Source organism: Aythya marila (genome assembly GCF_965140915.1).
Source record: "Aythya marila genome assembly, chromosome: 1".
Classification (NCBI taxonomy): Eukaryota; Metazoa; Chordata; class Aves; order Anseriformes; family Anatidae; genus Aythya; species Aythya marila.
Window position 1 is genome coordinate 66,411,792 of NC_139042.1, and position 16,792 is coordinate 66,428,583.

Sequence of the window (16,792 nt, forward strand, 5' to 3'; positions counted from 1 at the left end):
CCCAACTATTGTCATTTAAATCCATGTCCAAATCCCTACGAAGACCATATTCCCCTCTTTTCTACAGTGCTTTGTTGAAAAGTAAACTTTACATAAACATATAATAATTTGATTCTTCTCTGAGCCACTAAGTACCTTGATACAGTGTTTGAAAGTGATACAAGAATGAGTGCACTGGTCCCAAAAGGAAATTTGTGGTTTGGTTCATATAAGAGCTCTGTTATTTTCTCTGGAGCAGCGCGCAGAGGACCCTAGAGATGTGAACATCACTCTTCTCTGCTCCTCATATGTCTAATGGCCTGGCTGGTGCCATTGTTTCTGTCTCTTCTTCTGACTCATAGCCCTCAACTTCTCCCCCATTGAATCGAGTTTTTGGCATTAGAGTTAGATTGTCTGCTCTGGTTAAACGATGCTGACTGGTTGAATTTCCTCTTTCACCTGAGAAATTGGATGGGCAGACACGTCTGTCTAAGCGTGCCATTGGAATCAGCTCCTCCTGGTGGTGCTTTGTTTCGAGCGGCCGTAGTCGGGGCTGGGGTCTGAACCTTACTGGGATGCCAGCCTCAGAGTTGCTTCTGGGGTGATCTGAGGGAAAAGAACAAAGAATTCATGCAATGAAGCAGAAAAAAAGAGAAACACCATGATATTGGCAAGGACAATTGAAAGGTATTCAACATTATACAGCATTATAGTTTTAAAGCCTAAAATGGAATCATTTTAAATAATTACTATAGAATAAGAGAGCAGTCAAGAATTAAAAATAACCCTAGATCTTTATTTTCATACCAAAGATGATGTTTCAGAGATGTTATTGATTTTGCCTCTACTCTGAAACCCCAGTGAAAGAAAAAATTCAGGTATCTTTCCACACCTTGTAAAGCAGCTCATGCCTTCACAGGGCAAGATCACTCCTTTATGTACATTTCAACCAATATCACAAGTATATCTAGTGCCATAGTTGAAAATAATTGTAAAACTCACTAAGAAGATGACTCTAGCACCACTGAAAATCAAGATAACCAGTCACCTGTGGTTAACAACTGGGAAGAAAACAGTTTCACCCGAAACCAGGAGTTTGACTCTAGGGCGCTTTGATTACATTGGGTGTGTCAGACCTGCTCCTACCACCTTGCAGTGCTCCAAGTACACAATTAAAATGTGACTGTGATAGGTCCTAACTCTTTTATTCTGTTGAGTTTACAAAATATACTTTGTAACTCTTCTTAGGGTTACTTCTACTCTGACTGCACAGTAGCATATTAGTCAGTTAATTTAAAGAACAACTCCTAACACGCTGGGAAGTTTGGTGAGATAAAGACCATAAATAACAAAATTTAGACCATACCCTGCTGCAGGTAAAGCTCACATGTATTGGATACAGTCACACAGTCAAAACTTATTAGGTTATTTCAGCTTAATAACTAAGTTATTTAAAGCTTTTTTATTATTATTATTTTTAAAGATATTTTCAGATTTCAAGGACTTCTACTTAGTGCTATGAGACACTCAAGAAGGACATCAGTGTTACAAGTTTTGATTGATGTATACTGCCAAAGAAATCATTCACTTTTATGAAAGGCAGGAAGAGCTGTTGGTCAGTTTGAGGATCTATTTGTAGTCATTTCTGTCCTGTTGGTTACTAAAATTTCTGCGCATGCTATGTATGAGTTAAAACAAGCTTGCTGGAGGGTGCTTGTTCCAGGAGGACTTCAGGCATAAACAAGTGGTATTTTTCTCTCTAAAGATATATGTATTTACATGAAGTTGTCATTCTGTTTCATGTATACTGAGTATTTCTTTTCTCAGTTCCCAACTGCAATTCATCTCATCCTAATATTGATTATATGAGGGGAATTTATGGTGGTTTCCTCCTGAAGTAGACTTTTCAAGTGGTGTGAATGCTACTCTAGGGTCCAGAGATGATCATGGAATCATAGAATGTTAACTGAGTGTTCTTTTCAAAGTAAATACAATTCTGAATTATTTGACTTATTTGATTTATATACCTTTATTACTCCCCACCCTGTTTTCCCTTTAATCTGATAATTCACAGCAAGTCCCCTTTAATAGTAGGAAAGCCTTGTACTCTAGTGGAAACAAAAAAGAAGCAATAAGACAAGATTTAAATTAGTTCATTTTGAAGTATATGTTGTACAGAGATTATAAGAGAACATGTTCAGGTTTGAATTTGATATATATTTGATTTTCACAAGAACTGTACAGAATATTTTATGGAGTTTTAGGATGCCAGAAGCCAAGCCAAGAAGTACAATTATTCAAAGAGATCACAAGGCAGGTCTGAAATGTAGGGCTGAGTATTACTAAAAATGTACCTATATTCACTGCTTCAAGATTTATTCCTCACCCTGCTGAAATAACATGCCTGTTTGTGATATCAGGACTTGGTCCTTTGAAAGCATCTGAAATGCTTTCAGGTCTGAGGCTGCTGTGTAGAACAATTTGAGTCTTTCAGAAAGACTCAAAGACGCATATCCCCCACATCCTGACAAACAGAACAGAAAATAACCAGCTCTTTAAAATAAAAAAAAATAAAAGAAATAATAACAAAAATCCCCATGAGTAACTTTGATCTTCCTCTCTGAATAGATCCTATGGGTTTCTGTTCTGCCTCTACCACGTGTGGGTGCACAGCACCAAGGGGATGGTTTGCCTACACAGATCTCTTTTGCTTTCATCTCTTTCAGAGTAAAACAGAAAGAGAAGAAAGAAAAAATAGTTTTGCACCTGCAGGAAAGGATCTTTGTTGTCCAGGTTTTGATACAAAGACAATGATTAAAAATATACTTTCAATCACTGTAGCTAGTTTTTCCAGAAATCAGAAGTAATTTTCAGAGGTACCCAATATATTTCAGGGTCACATAAAAAAAACTCATAAAGTAGTCAGGAAAATTATATAGGGAGATAATGCTGGACATTCAAGTGTCCTAAATTCCATACTTTCTCTGACACTGTCCTGCTATGTCTCCTTGGGCAATTCAGTGTTGCTCAATCCTTTATCTCTGTCTTCTTAATTAAGGGTTTATGGATGGGTGGTATTCTGTAGTAATACTGGTATTTCTGGACAAACTTACCATCTCGTTTCAGTACCGTTTGAATTATTCTATGTCCACAATACAATATAAATACAATCACTACGGAAAGATCACAGAGAGCAAGCTGGAAAAAGGAAGAAGAGGCCAGGTAATTGCCAGGATGCCAGGGGAAAGTATCTGGGGATCATACAAGACTTATGATGAGATCTTCAGGGAAGGAACCAAAGGTGGGTAAAGGAAGGAATTAGGGTGGTTTGGGGAGTATGGGACAAGTGCAGTAAAACAGAGAGAAAAGGGGATGGAAAGGGAATGGATGCATTTAAACAGAGGCTGGTCAGGACATGTGTCTGGCCATGCCTTGCGCCAGATCAGGACAGTTTTTTCCTGTCTTCTCATTAAACTCCACATGTGTCTGTTTTCCTGAGTGAGCAGCTCCCTGTACTCTGTGCACATGTGCATGAAGGTCTGAATGCCAGCAACCAGAGGGACTGGGGCCCACTCATATTGTGTGGGTATATATCAGTGCAAAACCACTAGCAATCATCAAGCCAGAGGAGCCACTGAGTAGGACAAGAGGCTTGGGAAGCAAGTGTTGGAGCAACCATGACTATGGGACAGACACTGAAGAGGGCAGGGCTGTGAACTAGCTATCGGATGGACCAGGAGATCCAGACCAGTGACTGGAGAGAACATGGGGTGGCTACTGGTAGGGCCACAGTCTAGACCAGGTACCAGAGAGACTGGTTTGTACATATGTATCTGCATACAGGGTAAGGGGGACCCAGGAACCAGCAAGGGGGAAGACTGGGTGGCCAAGGCCACTTATGGAGGGATCTACAGTGCATGTGTATGCATACGTGCATGCATACAATTTTCCACTACCAGCTCTTCATCCTGATCAGTCAGAGAAGAGAACAGGATGATACTGTTGGTGCTATGTGTTTGTGTGTGTGCTGTACTCACTGTGCTGCTCAGGGTGGTTGGTTGTGTGTATGCGTGTGTGCATACACTGAAGTATGGTGTGTGGGCATGCTGTTGGGAACTTCTGCTCAGCTTCACTGCCCACTGGCCCTGTAGGCATGGCTCTGTGTCAGCCTCGCCTCTATTAGGCTACCAGCATCAGCATCTCCTTACAGTTCTGCATGCAGCTGAGTCTGTGGGGCTGCAGGAAACAGACAATTTGCTTTCTTGGGCTTATGCACATGCCCTCATGACCAGGTCAAACTTCAGGGATCAGAGGAGAATTTGTGCAAGAAGAAAAAAAGAGAAAAGTAGGTGGTGCTGGAACAAGACAGAAACTGCAGCAGTCATGACCATATAAATGGCACAGATAAAAAGATAGGAGAGAAGGGTGTAACTCATTTAAAGAGACCAGGGATTTCCATGGCAGTGTTCATTGAGTACTGTTAAATCCACCAAACAATTGGCCAAGTATCTTTCACTACTGGAGCAGGATAGAACATAAAACATTTCCATTACCTGTAAAAGTAACGTGCCTGGCTTTTCGCCAAGTGGGCTGGCCATGGCCCTGCGGCAAGGAGAGGTAGCGTGTGCCCGTGGTGCTAGCCTGCGTACAGACAGACATGGGTTGAACTCAGCTTCGGCTCCAGTGAAAATCTGTGTCTGTTTTAATAGGCCTAGGGGTGTTTTACAGTCAGTAGAGAGAAATATGCTCTTCTAAGATTCACCTTTCCTATTTCAGGTGACAAGTATGAATAAAATGGAATTGTATCCAGCAAGAATTTATTTCTATTATTTAACAGTGATTATCTCAGCTATGCTATCCAATGCCTACATATGGTCAAACAAATCTTACCTTACTGATCCAAAGCTCAAACTGTGGTGTCAGGGTGTCAAGGCCTTTGGATCAGGCTTTTTGTGAGGCTACAAGCTCACATAGGTGTGATTATACCTTGCTTTGCACATGCCAAAACAATGAAGGTTGCATTATTTTACTACTTCTAGACATAGTATGCAATTTTTAACTGACGTATAGTGGTAGGACATTAAAAATGTGGCTGTCTACATGCTAAGTGGAATCCTTTCTTCTTAGGTGCTGCACTGGGGAGAGTATCCATTTTAATTGTAAAAAGCATATAAAAATGTGTGTCTCTTTCCCTATTTATGGAAAAGCAGAGGATTTTTTTTTTTCTCTGTTTTGATTACATGAACAGCAGTTTGCATAACAGGTACCGGTCTACCCCAAGGTAAGCTGTTTCCCTTCCTGCAACTCTGCCTCAGGCTGTGCTGCCGACGGATGAGGATTTCCTGGGCTTGTTTCTCTCTGGTGTTGGTGGGCAGGTTGTGGCGGTTGTACGACGGTGCCTGTAACAGAAAGTTCACTCTGTTAGTTTCCTTTGCACTCACAAAGTTAATTAGATAAAGCTGCACAGCCTTGTCGGTCACAGGGCCAAGGGCACGCCACAGACTTGCCATGGGTTTTTTTGGCAACTTGTGGAAAAACACAGCCTTGCACTAACCTCACTCTGCACAGCAAGGTGTGAGGACGTATGAGCACAGCTGTAAGCCCTGGACTACCCCCACTCCCAGCTGCCTGTGCTACCTCTAGGGCTGCATTTTGATGCTCTTTTTGATGCCTGCTTGAAGAGCACCATAAAACATCCACCTGCACTAGCCTGTTAACACCTCTGAGCTTTACCTCCCCCTCAGCCCTCCCCTGATCATGCAGTTGGGAGCTACAGGTATGAGGCAGGTCCAAAGAAACAAATATCTGGTTAGCCCACCCCTGAGCCTTGGTACTCATACTACTGCGCCAGAGCAAGTTGCAAACGTGACTGGGAGGTAAACATAATGCTAAGAGTACATCTCTAGAAGGAGATGCACAGCTCAGTTTCCTTTCCATATTAGGACAAATTACACCTTAAGGTTACCCTAAAGCTCAACATTTTTTAGGACAAGATTTTTAATTTATTGTTTACTTCTTGTTAAATGAAGGGAAAGAGATTAATTCTCTGCCTAAAAGAGAAAGAATCACTTAAGTTTACAAAAATGTCTTCAAATGCAGAATCTGATCTTAACTTGACTGGAATAGGTACTTTCAAAGTGGCTTGGATAAGGCAAAGCACAATCAGGCCTTCAAAGTTTAAAGTGAAGTATTAGAAGTAGTATTATTTTACTTCCAATCTTTTATTTCCAAAGCACACAGACCTCAATGCCACATAGGAAGTGACTGGCACTAATGGTCATTACTGTAATTGATTTTGAAGAGAGAGAGGTCATTTCAGCTAAGAGGCAGCCATATATGCAAATTGTTGCTGGCAAGATAAGAAATTAATATCATAAGGATAATTGGCCGTGGCAAATCAAACAATATTGGGAATGAATATCATATTAATACTGACACATTTAAATGAGCAGGGCCTAGCTTTTTCTAGCAAATGTGTGTTACACGAGCTAGTTTCATTTATCTGCATAATTTCAAGGTTATATCCTCTATATCCTCTCCCACTCCTTGCTGTATGAGAGCACTCAGTTACATATTCAGGGCCCAAGACTGAATTAAACAGATAGGATAACTTGGTCCGCAGCAAAACCAGTACAAATTTCTGCAAAACAAATCTCTGCTAAGCTTTTTTTTTTTTTTTGGGGGGGAGGGGGGGGGAACTTGTAAAATGAAACTCTGAAGGAGGTGGAATGGTGGAACTTTTTTTTTTTTTTTTTTCCTCTTTTGGCAAGGGGAAACTGTAACTCCCACGCAGGGGGAGGACACACCAGCCTGCCTCTCAGCTGACTTTGGGCCATGGTTTACCACCTCCGCAGAAGAGTTTGGCGGCTTCTGGCGACCCGCCATCCTGCTGCCTCCCACGAAACCCTGCCAGCCTGGGAGTGATTGAAGCCCTGCCAGACTGGGGGTGCTCGGATGCTGCTTGCCCCACTCACCCCCATCCTGCTGCCATGCCACGTAGGCATCTGCTGCCAACCCAGCTTCCCAGGCATCAGCAAAGCAGGGGGTCCCTGAGGGGCCTTGTCACACCTTTGGGTCTTAAGGCTCTACTGTGGGTGGGTTGCTTGGAAAATGTGCTGTGGCTATTGCTGAAAATACACTGTCTGAGCTACAGTGTGAGGCGGGTGGCCCGTGCGGCTGTGGGAGCACCCCAGCAGAAGCAGGTCACAGGTGATGCAGGGAGAGGACCTGGGAGGCCAGCCTTGGCCAGGGAGATCCAGCAGCCTCAGAAAGGCCATTTCTGAGATGCAGGTAGCTGTACAGTGAGGGAAGCCTGACCTCTACAGCTCACTCCTGGATTTTCCTGGATTTTTCTGCTGCTCTCAAGTGTGAAAAGCTGATGGAAAAACCTGCTTTTTTTGTTTTCCACTGGGTAGCAAGCTCTGAGGCTGGCCTCCTTCCCTTCATTGTACAGCCATGGGCTGGTCCCACCACTAACACTGCCCTTGCCATGAGGTAAGGAGGGCAAACAAGAGCTTTTGGTCCGCAAACACTGCACAATAGAAGGCGACTCACACACCCTTTGTCGCACTTGGTATAGGTTATGTGTCAGGACATTTCTCATGGACTCCACCTCAGCAGGGGAGAGCCTGTGCACACGCCGATTTCTAAAGCTCCTGGAAATAAAGGAGAAGTTTAATTATGACATTAGGTTGGTGAAATGCTAGTGCTATGAAATGATGCATGAGCTGCTTTTTGTATTAGGACAGAAGGCGGCGAAGAGCCTTTCAGTAACCAGTGACGGCACAAAATCATCCAAAGCTGAATGAACAATGTCAGGCTTGGCTCCTTCCCAGGTTTTATCAAAACACTGGGCAGTCAGAGCAAATCCACAGCCTTTATAGAGCTGACAGCAGACAAGTTTCCTTGTCCTTCAAAGTGCTTTAGAAGGAATTTCATAATTAAGGATTAGATTGGGCAACCAACAGGAAGGTATTGCAATTTCCTCCATTTGAATCTGTTCATCATGGCGTAACAGTCTGGGCCTTGCTGTTCTGCTGGTTTTAACTCCTCTGAGAAACCATGGTACATCCTTAAGAGATAAAACACACCCTGACTAGAGTCCAAAAGACCTCTCTGTGGCTAAAGGAACATATAGGATTTCCTTGGTACTAAACCTGTTTCTCCATTTAAAATAAAAGAACTACCTAAGAGATAGCAATCTTTGCATTTTTAGCAAACTGGGACAAGAAGCTGACAGTCATTTGTAACTGCCTGTCCTTTTCACTAGCAAAACAATACATGAAGGCTGCTGTGAAATGTTAACTGGACCTGCTAAGTCAGTCAATCTGTGTGAGAGTTAGTGTTCGGCTCAATTCCCAAGAAAAGAAAGGGAAACAGATAGTCATCATCCAGGATGAATCAGTTTGAGTTCATCTTGTTGTTTCTGGTTTTTCCCTTTCTCCATTTTTTTCTTTTCTCTTGTTTAAAATTTTATCCTAAATCTTTATTTTCAGCTCAGTGATGTCTTTTAAGTTCTGTCTGTAAATTGTGCAATTAAGGAAGGGATTGTTATCAACATACAGTATTGCCACAGTTTTGTGTATATTTATTTTTTACTCCTTCTGAAATAAAATAACTTTTAACGGCAAAGGAAATTAGATTCAAACAAAACTAAGATTATACTGTAATCATAGGGAAAAGGTTTGAATTTTGCAATTGCAGCTAATTGAACAATGTTACCACAATTTCATGCTATAATCTAAGAAGACACAGGGAGAGAAATGGACTCTTTTCCTGGCTTTGACTAGAAATCTTATCCTGGCTTTGAGAAATCCTTCCCAACAAATGTATGATGGACACAGATCAGTTCTCAGCACCAGCAACAATAACAAACCTAGATATTTACCAGCAAGGAAGAAAGACAACCACAACCACATAATTTCAGTCCAGCTCGTGTTTTTGGTTGATTGGTTAGTTAGCTTTTTGCTTGCTTTCATTTCTCAGGGTTACCACTGAGAGGATCCAGGGATTCCTCCAAGTTCCCAGGTGAGCACTTTCAATGCACCTTTATTCCATACTGGGTCTGGCATGTCCTAGGCTGTAGGACGGCCCATGTATGCTACTTTCCAAGAAAGGAAGTCAGCCTCTCTGCTGTCAGCAGCCCCTTGCAAACATAAGCATAGCCTCTGGGGACTAATGGCAATCTAATTGCAATCAGCTGGTCAACCAGTACTGGTATATGAAATGCAGCATTTATGTAATGTAAATTGAACATCCATAGTCAGTGCAAGTGGTGTAAATGTCACAGGGAGTAACTGCCTCTCACATCCTCACTTCACCAAATGTCTCCATAGGGTCTTTACACCTTGCTGTTGGGAATAACTAGGAAAAGTGGTGAGTAGAACTTCAGCAAGACATCAGATAATCTCTTTACCTTTCCAGTTGCATACCTGACCTGTCCACATGCCAGTACAGAAGAGGAGGCCATTCCTAAGCCATTTAAAGGCTTATTGCATATCTTTTAAAGTGACATATAAAATCAGTAAAATTCCCCAAGTTTTGCTGAGCTGGAATAGCAAGAGAACAAACAGCAGGAAGATAATGTGCCTTGTTTTGAAGCAGAAATAAAAAGTATGCATTCTTTCCATGGGATTAGATATTAACCTACAAAACTGATAACAAGACATACATATGGTAATAAAGAACGGGTTGCTTTGAAATTTTGCAATATATAATACATTTAAAAAACTTTTTTTTTTAAATTGTATTTTACCAAACCCATAAAGCAACCATTATTGAAAATATTTATTTGTTCTTATTAAAACCTTTAGAATGTTAATGACAAAGAATGGCACAGGCAATATAGTTGCAAAGGAAATATTGAATTGATACTATGCCACGGAAACTGCCTCTCTCTGCATAATGAAGACCATGACAGTATCTCTTCTTAAGACATGGAGATAGTTGATACAGGGAGGAAATAAAATTCCTTCCACAATGCTTGTAAAATTATTTTTTATGTATTTTAACCAAAATTTTGAACTTTGTGAACTCTCCACCAATCTTCACTTACCCTATGAAGGAAGTACTATTCACCAGGCACAGCTCTTGCACAGCTGCACCATCACAAAAGACAAAATGCCATTTTATTCTGATCTCTACTGTATTGATACTCTGTAAGATTTACTTTTACACAAGTCCATATTGCAGTAATATGAATCCAGCATTAATTAAACTCAGAGTTGATTCATCTCTGTCTCTCTAATGGGCATTCCTAGGGTATAATTCCAAAATAAAACCATAAAAACACAGTTTTGATAATATTTGCTTGGCTATGCTTTTGTCTTCAAAATTCTTATTTCTAAGGTTAATATTCTCCAAGCCATCATAACATAATGCTCTATTTTCATTTACATGTGGATTTTTTGTTGCACGGCATGTGGACAAATTTCTACAATCTGCACTGGAAATGCTTAGTGCATATTGAATACCCACTCCACCTGCAGGATTCACACCGGCATGAATGCAATTTCTGAGCACAGAGTTTATCTACAGTGATGGACATCCACCTTGATTGTTATAGAGTATTTCCCTTCATGTCCCTAAATGCTGCAAAGTGATCAGAAATGCTGATGAGTTTTTTTTTTACTACTATAGCACCACAAATATTGCTATACATGATATAGATTGGAATATGATTTAAAATCTCCATTGCTTATGACCAGATTTTTGTATGCTGACTGAGGATAGCTTAGTTATAAGCCAGCTCAGTGAGAAAAATCAAATCATTTATGCATACTTCCATTAAGAAACATTTTAGTCTTTAGCAGATTTACTTAATCACTCAGGAGAATGGAGTTATAAGAACTGCTGCATTGTCTCAGACCAAAGACACAACTATCTCACTATCCTGTCTCCTCCAGGGTTCCTCAGTGGACACTTACTGAAGAACAGAGCTGTGAAAACTTGTATTTTCCTAACACTCTCACAGCCTCCAAGGATCAGAAAGGTTCTGAGTCACTTTTTTTTTTTTTTAAAGGTGACATTTTATTTTTAAAAAGTCTGTCTCAAGAGGAAAATCTGTAAATCAGAGGCTGATGCACAGTGGAATTTTATTACAGTTTAAAGTAAAGATGGCAAAATCTAGTCTGTCATATTCTATTTATTATAGAATATTTTTCAGTCTAAATGCTTATCTCGGGAGAGAATTTTTGAACCACTCTAAAGCAATTTGTCTTATTTTCTTTTTCTCTCAAGAAAAGAAGAGGAAAGTGGTTTGTTTGCCATAGACTGTCTACCAGCCTTTCACATTTACTCTTGGCTCAGAGCAGTTAAGGGAATACAGCAGACAGAAAGGAGCCTGACAGACATGCAATCTCTTTTAATATCATCCATTCAGCAAAGAACAACTTAGAAAGAAAAGAGCTAGGTCTTACACTGCAAGCTGACATCAGTTTCAAGAAAGCAGATGAATTTTGATGTGATTATGCCAAACAGTTTCAAGAGAGATTTTAGTTTAAATTCCTGTTGTTATTTGAACTTTCTGGTGTGGGGTGAGAGAAACAGTCAGTAAAGAAAATATGCTGGGCCTTGCCAGAGGCTGCTGCAAAATAGAAAGGACATACACTTTGGGAGAACTAGCATTCATTTAGCACACTATTGAGAAACTAGACAACTGCATTGGTGTAAATTACTCATTTTCCATACTGAAAATCCAAGGTAAGGTTTAGAAAGTGTTCTCTATAATTCTTTCTGTCTTTTTTTTTATTTTCTTCTCTGAAACCATGTTCTGGCCAAAGTGGGTATGGAAGTATCAAAATATAGCAGAATGATTTGAGGGACAGGAACGTGAAATAGCAAAAACTGCAAATGCTAGAAGGAAAACTGTTCTCTTCTCATTGGGATATTGGAGTCAAGACCTTTTCTCTAGCCTCTCCTTCAGTTCTCTTACCAGCTGGCAGTGATGAATAAAGTGCATCGGTCAGCACACTGAAGGTTACTGTCCCCTCAAACCACTGCTGTGATTCAAAACAGTGAGAGTGGCCTTTACACCTGACTTGTGTTTCTTCTTCTGAATTGCCCATCACTTAAAAATAAATAAATAAATAAATAAAAAGTAATTTTCAATCTGTCAGCAAAGAACCGATGTACAAATATGAGTGCCAGCCCAAAACAACACATTCCCATGACTTTTTTTTTTTTTCCCCATACTTTTTTGTTAAAATCACAAAATCCTTTGGGTGTTGCTTGATTTTTATTGCCTTCCCTCCTATCCCACTCAGCTCCACAAAGGATGAAGAGGTCAGTACTCACTGTAAAGAAGCTGTGGATGATTTTGAAATTTCCATGGCATTCTCAGCCATCTCTATGGCCAGTTTTATCTCCATCTTTTTGTATAATGACACAAGGCTGGATTTGGGTTGATGCTCCCGAATTAAAATTTTCTTCAAATACTTATTGTCAAACTTCTTAAATCTGCAAAAGAGAAGTTAAAAATGAAGTGTAAAAAAGTGAAATGTGTTTTTATTTCTGTAGGTCAAGCTGATCTTCATTCAAATGTGCACATCTATAATTCACCAGTGGAAACTGTATCCAAATTAAAGGCACCTGTGGACTCCTGAAGAGCAAGTGAACAGAGACCTTTAGGGGGACTTTTGGCATGGTCTGGTGGTCCACAGAGATTGTAAAGCCCACTGGACAAAAGAAAGAAACAATCTGCAATCAAAGCAAAGAAGAGGACTGGGTATGTGTTTATATAACACTGCCACATTTGTAAGAAAAGAATATGGCCAGTCTCCATGCTTTCATACAAATGTTGTATTCTAATAGGACATAACAGCAGCAGCTGCTCTTACAGTAATCCTGGCCTATTCAGCCAGCCACCAATAATGCTTCAAATGGCCCAGTAGTTACAGTAGTTTGGGCACATTATGTTGATGATAATTTTGAATCCCAACAATTAGGCTGGATAAAATATATTTCTTTGTATTCTGAATGACAGAAAAATTGAATGGACCACAAAATACTATGTGCACGCATGCTGCAGATTGTAAAGTATCTCTGATGTATGACATAATTTGAATGTGAATGTATGTGTGTGCTTTGGAACAGGTATCTACTTTCAGGCAGATGTTTAGCAGAACAGCAGATCTTCTTATAAGTTTCTTTCAAAGGAACAGTTTACCACAGCAAGATAATGCTTTCCACAATGCTAAGAAAAGGAATAGAATTTTGTACATTTTCTAAACATGACTGGTCTTCATTCTTCCTCAAATAATAGAGAGAAGTACATTAATGTTTCGGTTGGGATTAAAGCTCTTTATATATATATATATATAATTATTATTTTCAGAAATCAACCTGAAGTGTCATCACTAAGGTAATTAATTCTGATACACATATGCTAAGCATTTTTGAAGTTACACAGGAAAGTCTAGGGAATATTTTTTAATACAATCTTCTTACATTTTTTTTTTTTTACATATATACAATGTGTCATTGGAATCTGCCCATGAACAGAAACATTACATTTATGAAAAAAAATAAATAAAAATGGACAAATGTCTCTTATCAAAGCATATGCGTAGATGTGAGATAAGTGGAAATAATATTTTATCTTACTGAAATTTGAAATGCTGTTATTTCAATTAAATTACTGTTCTAAGAGGGATTTGTTTAGCTTATTGACTGCACAGGCAGTGGTGTTGCCCCAGTGGCTGCTCTAAAGCTATCTATCTCTACTGTGAGAGCCAAGAAGACATTAGAAGGCATTTAGCTTCCAGGTCCAGGTATGCGCCCTAGATACATCAGCATACCCTGTAGGAATGAGAACTGAATACAGACCAACCTTCTTCCCACTCCTAATTCTTGATTTTTATAAGGAGAAACCTAGTCATGAAGGGAACTTCCACATGTCCCAGCAAACACCCAGTCTAGATTACTGGGGTCCAGTGCTGAGTGGTGAGCTGGAGGTCTCAGACACAGAAGTCTAGGCATGATCTTAGGGATAACACTTAGTCCATAGCATCAAAATATGATGTCTGTGGAAAAGATTAGTCTATCTTCACAACATTAACATGTTGAGGTGGAGGCCAACATGATTGCAGAGTGCCTTTGGGGAAGAAGGCAGCTTAGAATCCCAGGTTGATTTCTTCTGAGCAATGCCTGAAAGATCCACAAAACTTGACAATATCACCTCATCCTGCTTATAGAAGACAGCACAGGTCCTGTGTTTTAGGGCTACTAAGATGATTAGAGGACTGGAGCACCTGCCATATTATGACAGGCTGAGAGAGCTGGGCCTGTTTAGCCTGGAAAAGAGAAGACTGAGGAGACACCTCATCAATGTGTACAAATATTTGAAGGAAGGGTGCCAAGAGGATGGAGCCAGTCTCTTCTCAGTTGTGCCCTGCAACAGGCAACAGGCACAAACTGAAGCACAGAAGGTTCTGGCTCAATATGAGACGGCACTTCTTTACTGTGAGGGTGACAGAGCACTGGCAAAGGTTACTCGGAGAAGTTGTGGATTCTCCTTCTCTGGAGATATTCAAACCCCTCCTGGATGCTATCCTGTGTAATGTGCTCTAGGTGATCCTGCTTATCAGGGTGGTAGAACTTAGAGGTCCCTTCCAATCTTAGCCATTTGTGGATTCTGTGATTCTGTGATTTCCTGGGTGAAGACCTGAATGAAAGTATATGCCTGTGCTACTCGATATTTAAATGCCAACATTTCCTCCACTATTTTTTTTTTTTAATTTTGAATATAACTAATTACAAAGGTTTGTAAGGAAAAATTAGTAATTCTTTAATCCGTACTCACCTACAAGGGATTGTATTTGCCTTGGAGGCTTATAGAGAAAGACAGTGAAGCACTGACACCATACACATCTTCCATTCCAAATCTCAACCTAAAGGAACACTGCCATAGACCAAAGATTTATGCCAAAGCTATATGCATAGTCTGATGCCTGCAGCATGAATTTATCTGCTATGTTTTTTTTTTCTTTCAGAAGGCTCATTTTCTCCCTGTTTGTGCAGAAGCAATTTAGCAGACAATATATGGGCACTGCAGTCCCAAGAGATAGCGATTACTCAGGAGTTCACTTTTTAAAAAGAGATATTGCACACGTCCCCAATATTATCATACTATTTTAGCCTCATGGGGCACAAGATGGATTTCTTATTCTATTTACCTTTTGTATTTTACATCACAGATGATAGGTTATTTTATTATAATAGTCTGCAGTAAGAGATGCTTACTTATCTCTCAGCTGATAATGACTCCAATGTCCACATACGTCTTCAATACCAGCCTTGAAGTGATCCATCAACTGGAGAAACAAACACGGAAGAAATCTAAGTGGCCATTATGAGAAAATAATATCACCACAAATATGCAACTGTTGACAGGATTTTCTTTCTATTTTTTTTTCTTTTTTAAATGGGAAGGGTGAGTTAATTCTGAAAATAACTACATTTTTCTAAAAATCAAGGCAAATATCCCACTGTGCTTGGCTGCTGTGGCAATATTTTGATTGAGGTGGCAGTTCTGTCAGTCTGATGTCATCTCACCATCACCTAACAAAATACAAAACTGAGTAAAGGACTGTACACAGTGGAAAACAATACTGAGCATCTAAATTGCATGGTCCTTTTTGTCTACTGAGACCAAAACCAAAATTATTGGATACGCCACCTAGGTCTTCTTTCTGTATGTGTGACATCCCTCTGCATGTGTGGGGCCAGGTACTCCACACTTTAGCCCTTGCCATGACCTGAAAATTCCCTGATTTTGTATATTGTCATGAGATTGGCAAGTTCATCACTGCTAAGTATCAGAATTTTCAGTCATCTTCTGTCCATTTCTAGCATTACAGAAACAGACAGAAAACGACCAGTTCTTCCATATGTATAGTTGTAAGTGGTGCTTTTGAACAATTACCATTCAAAGGTAAGTGCAAAGGTTGGAATAGCAAGAATTAAATTCAATTCAAATTCAAATCAGTTGAGATGCTCTGGTTTTGCTAATGTTTTTTGAATGTGTTTAATTTTAAGGCACAATCATTTTGTTAATTTCAGATATATTCCCTGGAGTAAAAATAAAAGTGTATGCATATTTTGCCTAGTGTTGCTAAGTTAGTTTGAGCAGTTTTCTATTATTTTATACATAGGTAATTTGAGAGCTAAAGCAAATGTTTGAAAGGGAAAAAGATTGTTATTCAGAATTAAATTTGCAGACCAATGGTTCAACCCTTTTCACTTTCACCAAAACATGATTAAGACTTTTAAGGTGTCAATGTGTTTATAATCAATCAAAAGATGGCAACAAAGGTGTCTAACAAATCTGTCTGGAAAGGATGATAAATGCATTTTGTAAATGCTGCTTTTATGTACCTGTCCCACCATGGTCACAAGTATCTAGATGTAAGAGCCCTGCTATGCCATGTCAGTTACAGTACTGTATTATTATAATGTGACAGTCACTATGAATACAAAAGAACTATCACATTTTAGAATATTATGCCTAGGTTTCCCTCCAAATGTTCTAAAAAGCATAAGAAGCCCAAATTCAGTAAATGCCGGGGCTACCAAATACATCCTTTAATCCATTTCTTTCTGAACACCCTACCTTTTCTTTTTAGGCTATTATTTACTGATATTAAAAACTTACTCTCATGTGAATTTCTTCATTGATGGACTCCTTTTTGTTGGTCTTTTTAACATCTAGATATCTGACCAATGGTCCAATTGTGATTCCCTGCATTTGGAACAGTAAGTTGAAGTGTTAATAATACCTCAAAAATTAAAGCAGAAAGCAAGAAAATGGATTTCA

General features: G+C 39.6%; 1 protein-coding gene across 1 annotated transcript in view; it reads right to left on the minus strand.

Annotated features, from left to right (window-relative positions):
- Window positions 1-283: 283 nt before the first annotated feature.
- Window positions 284-16,792, minus strand: part of SLC9A4 (solute carrier family 9 member A4) — a gene marked incomplete at both ends in the record, with an annotated part of 33,887 nt that continues 17,378 nt past the window's right edge. Inside the window, 7 exons of the mRNA XM_082763282.1 lie at window positions 284-585; window positions 4,533-4,620; window positions 5,247-5,378; window positions 7,538-7,634; window positions 12,274-12,435; window positions 15,220-15,290; window positions 16,631-16,717. Of these exons, the coding sequence (XP_082619408.1) occupies window positions 284-585; window positions 4,533-4,620; window positions 5,247-5,378; window positions 7,538-7,634; window positions 12,274-12,435; window positions 15,220-15,290; window positions 16,631-16,717 (939 nt within the window). The remainder of the gene's footprint in view (window positions 586-4,532; window positions 4,621-5,246; window positions 5,379-7,537; window positions 7,635-12,273; window positions 12,436-15,219; window positions 15,291-16,630; window positions 16,718-16,792) is intronic.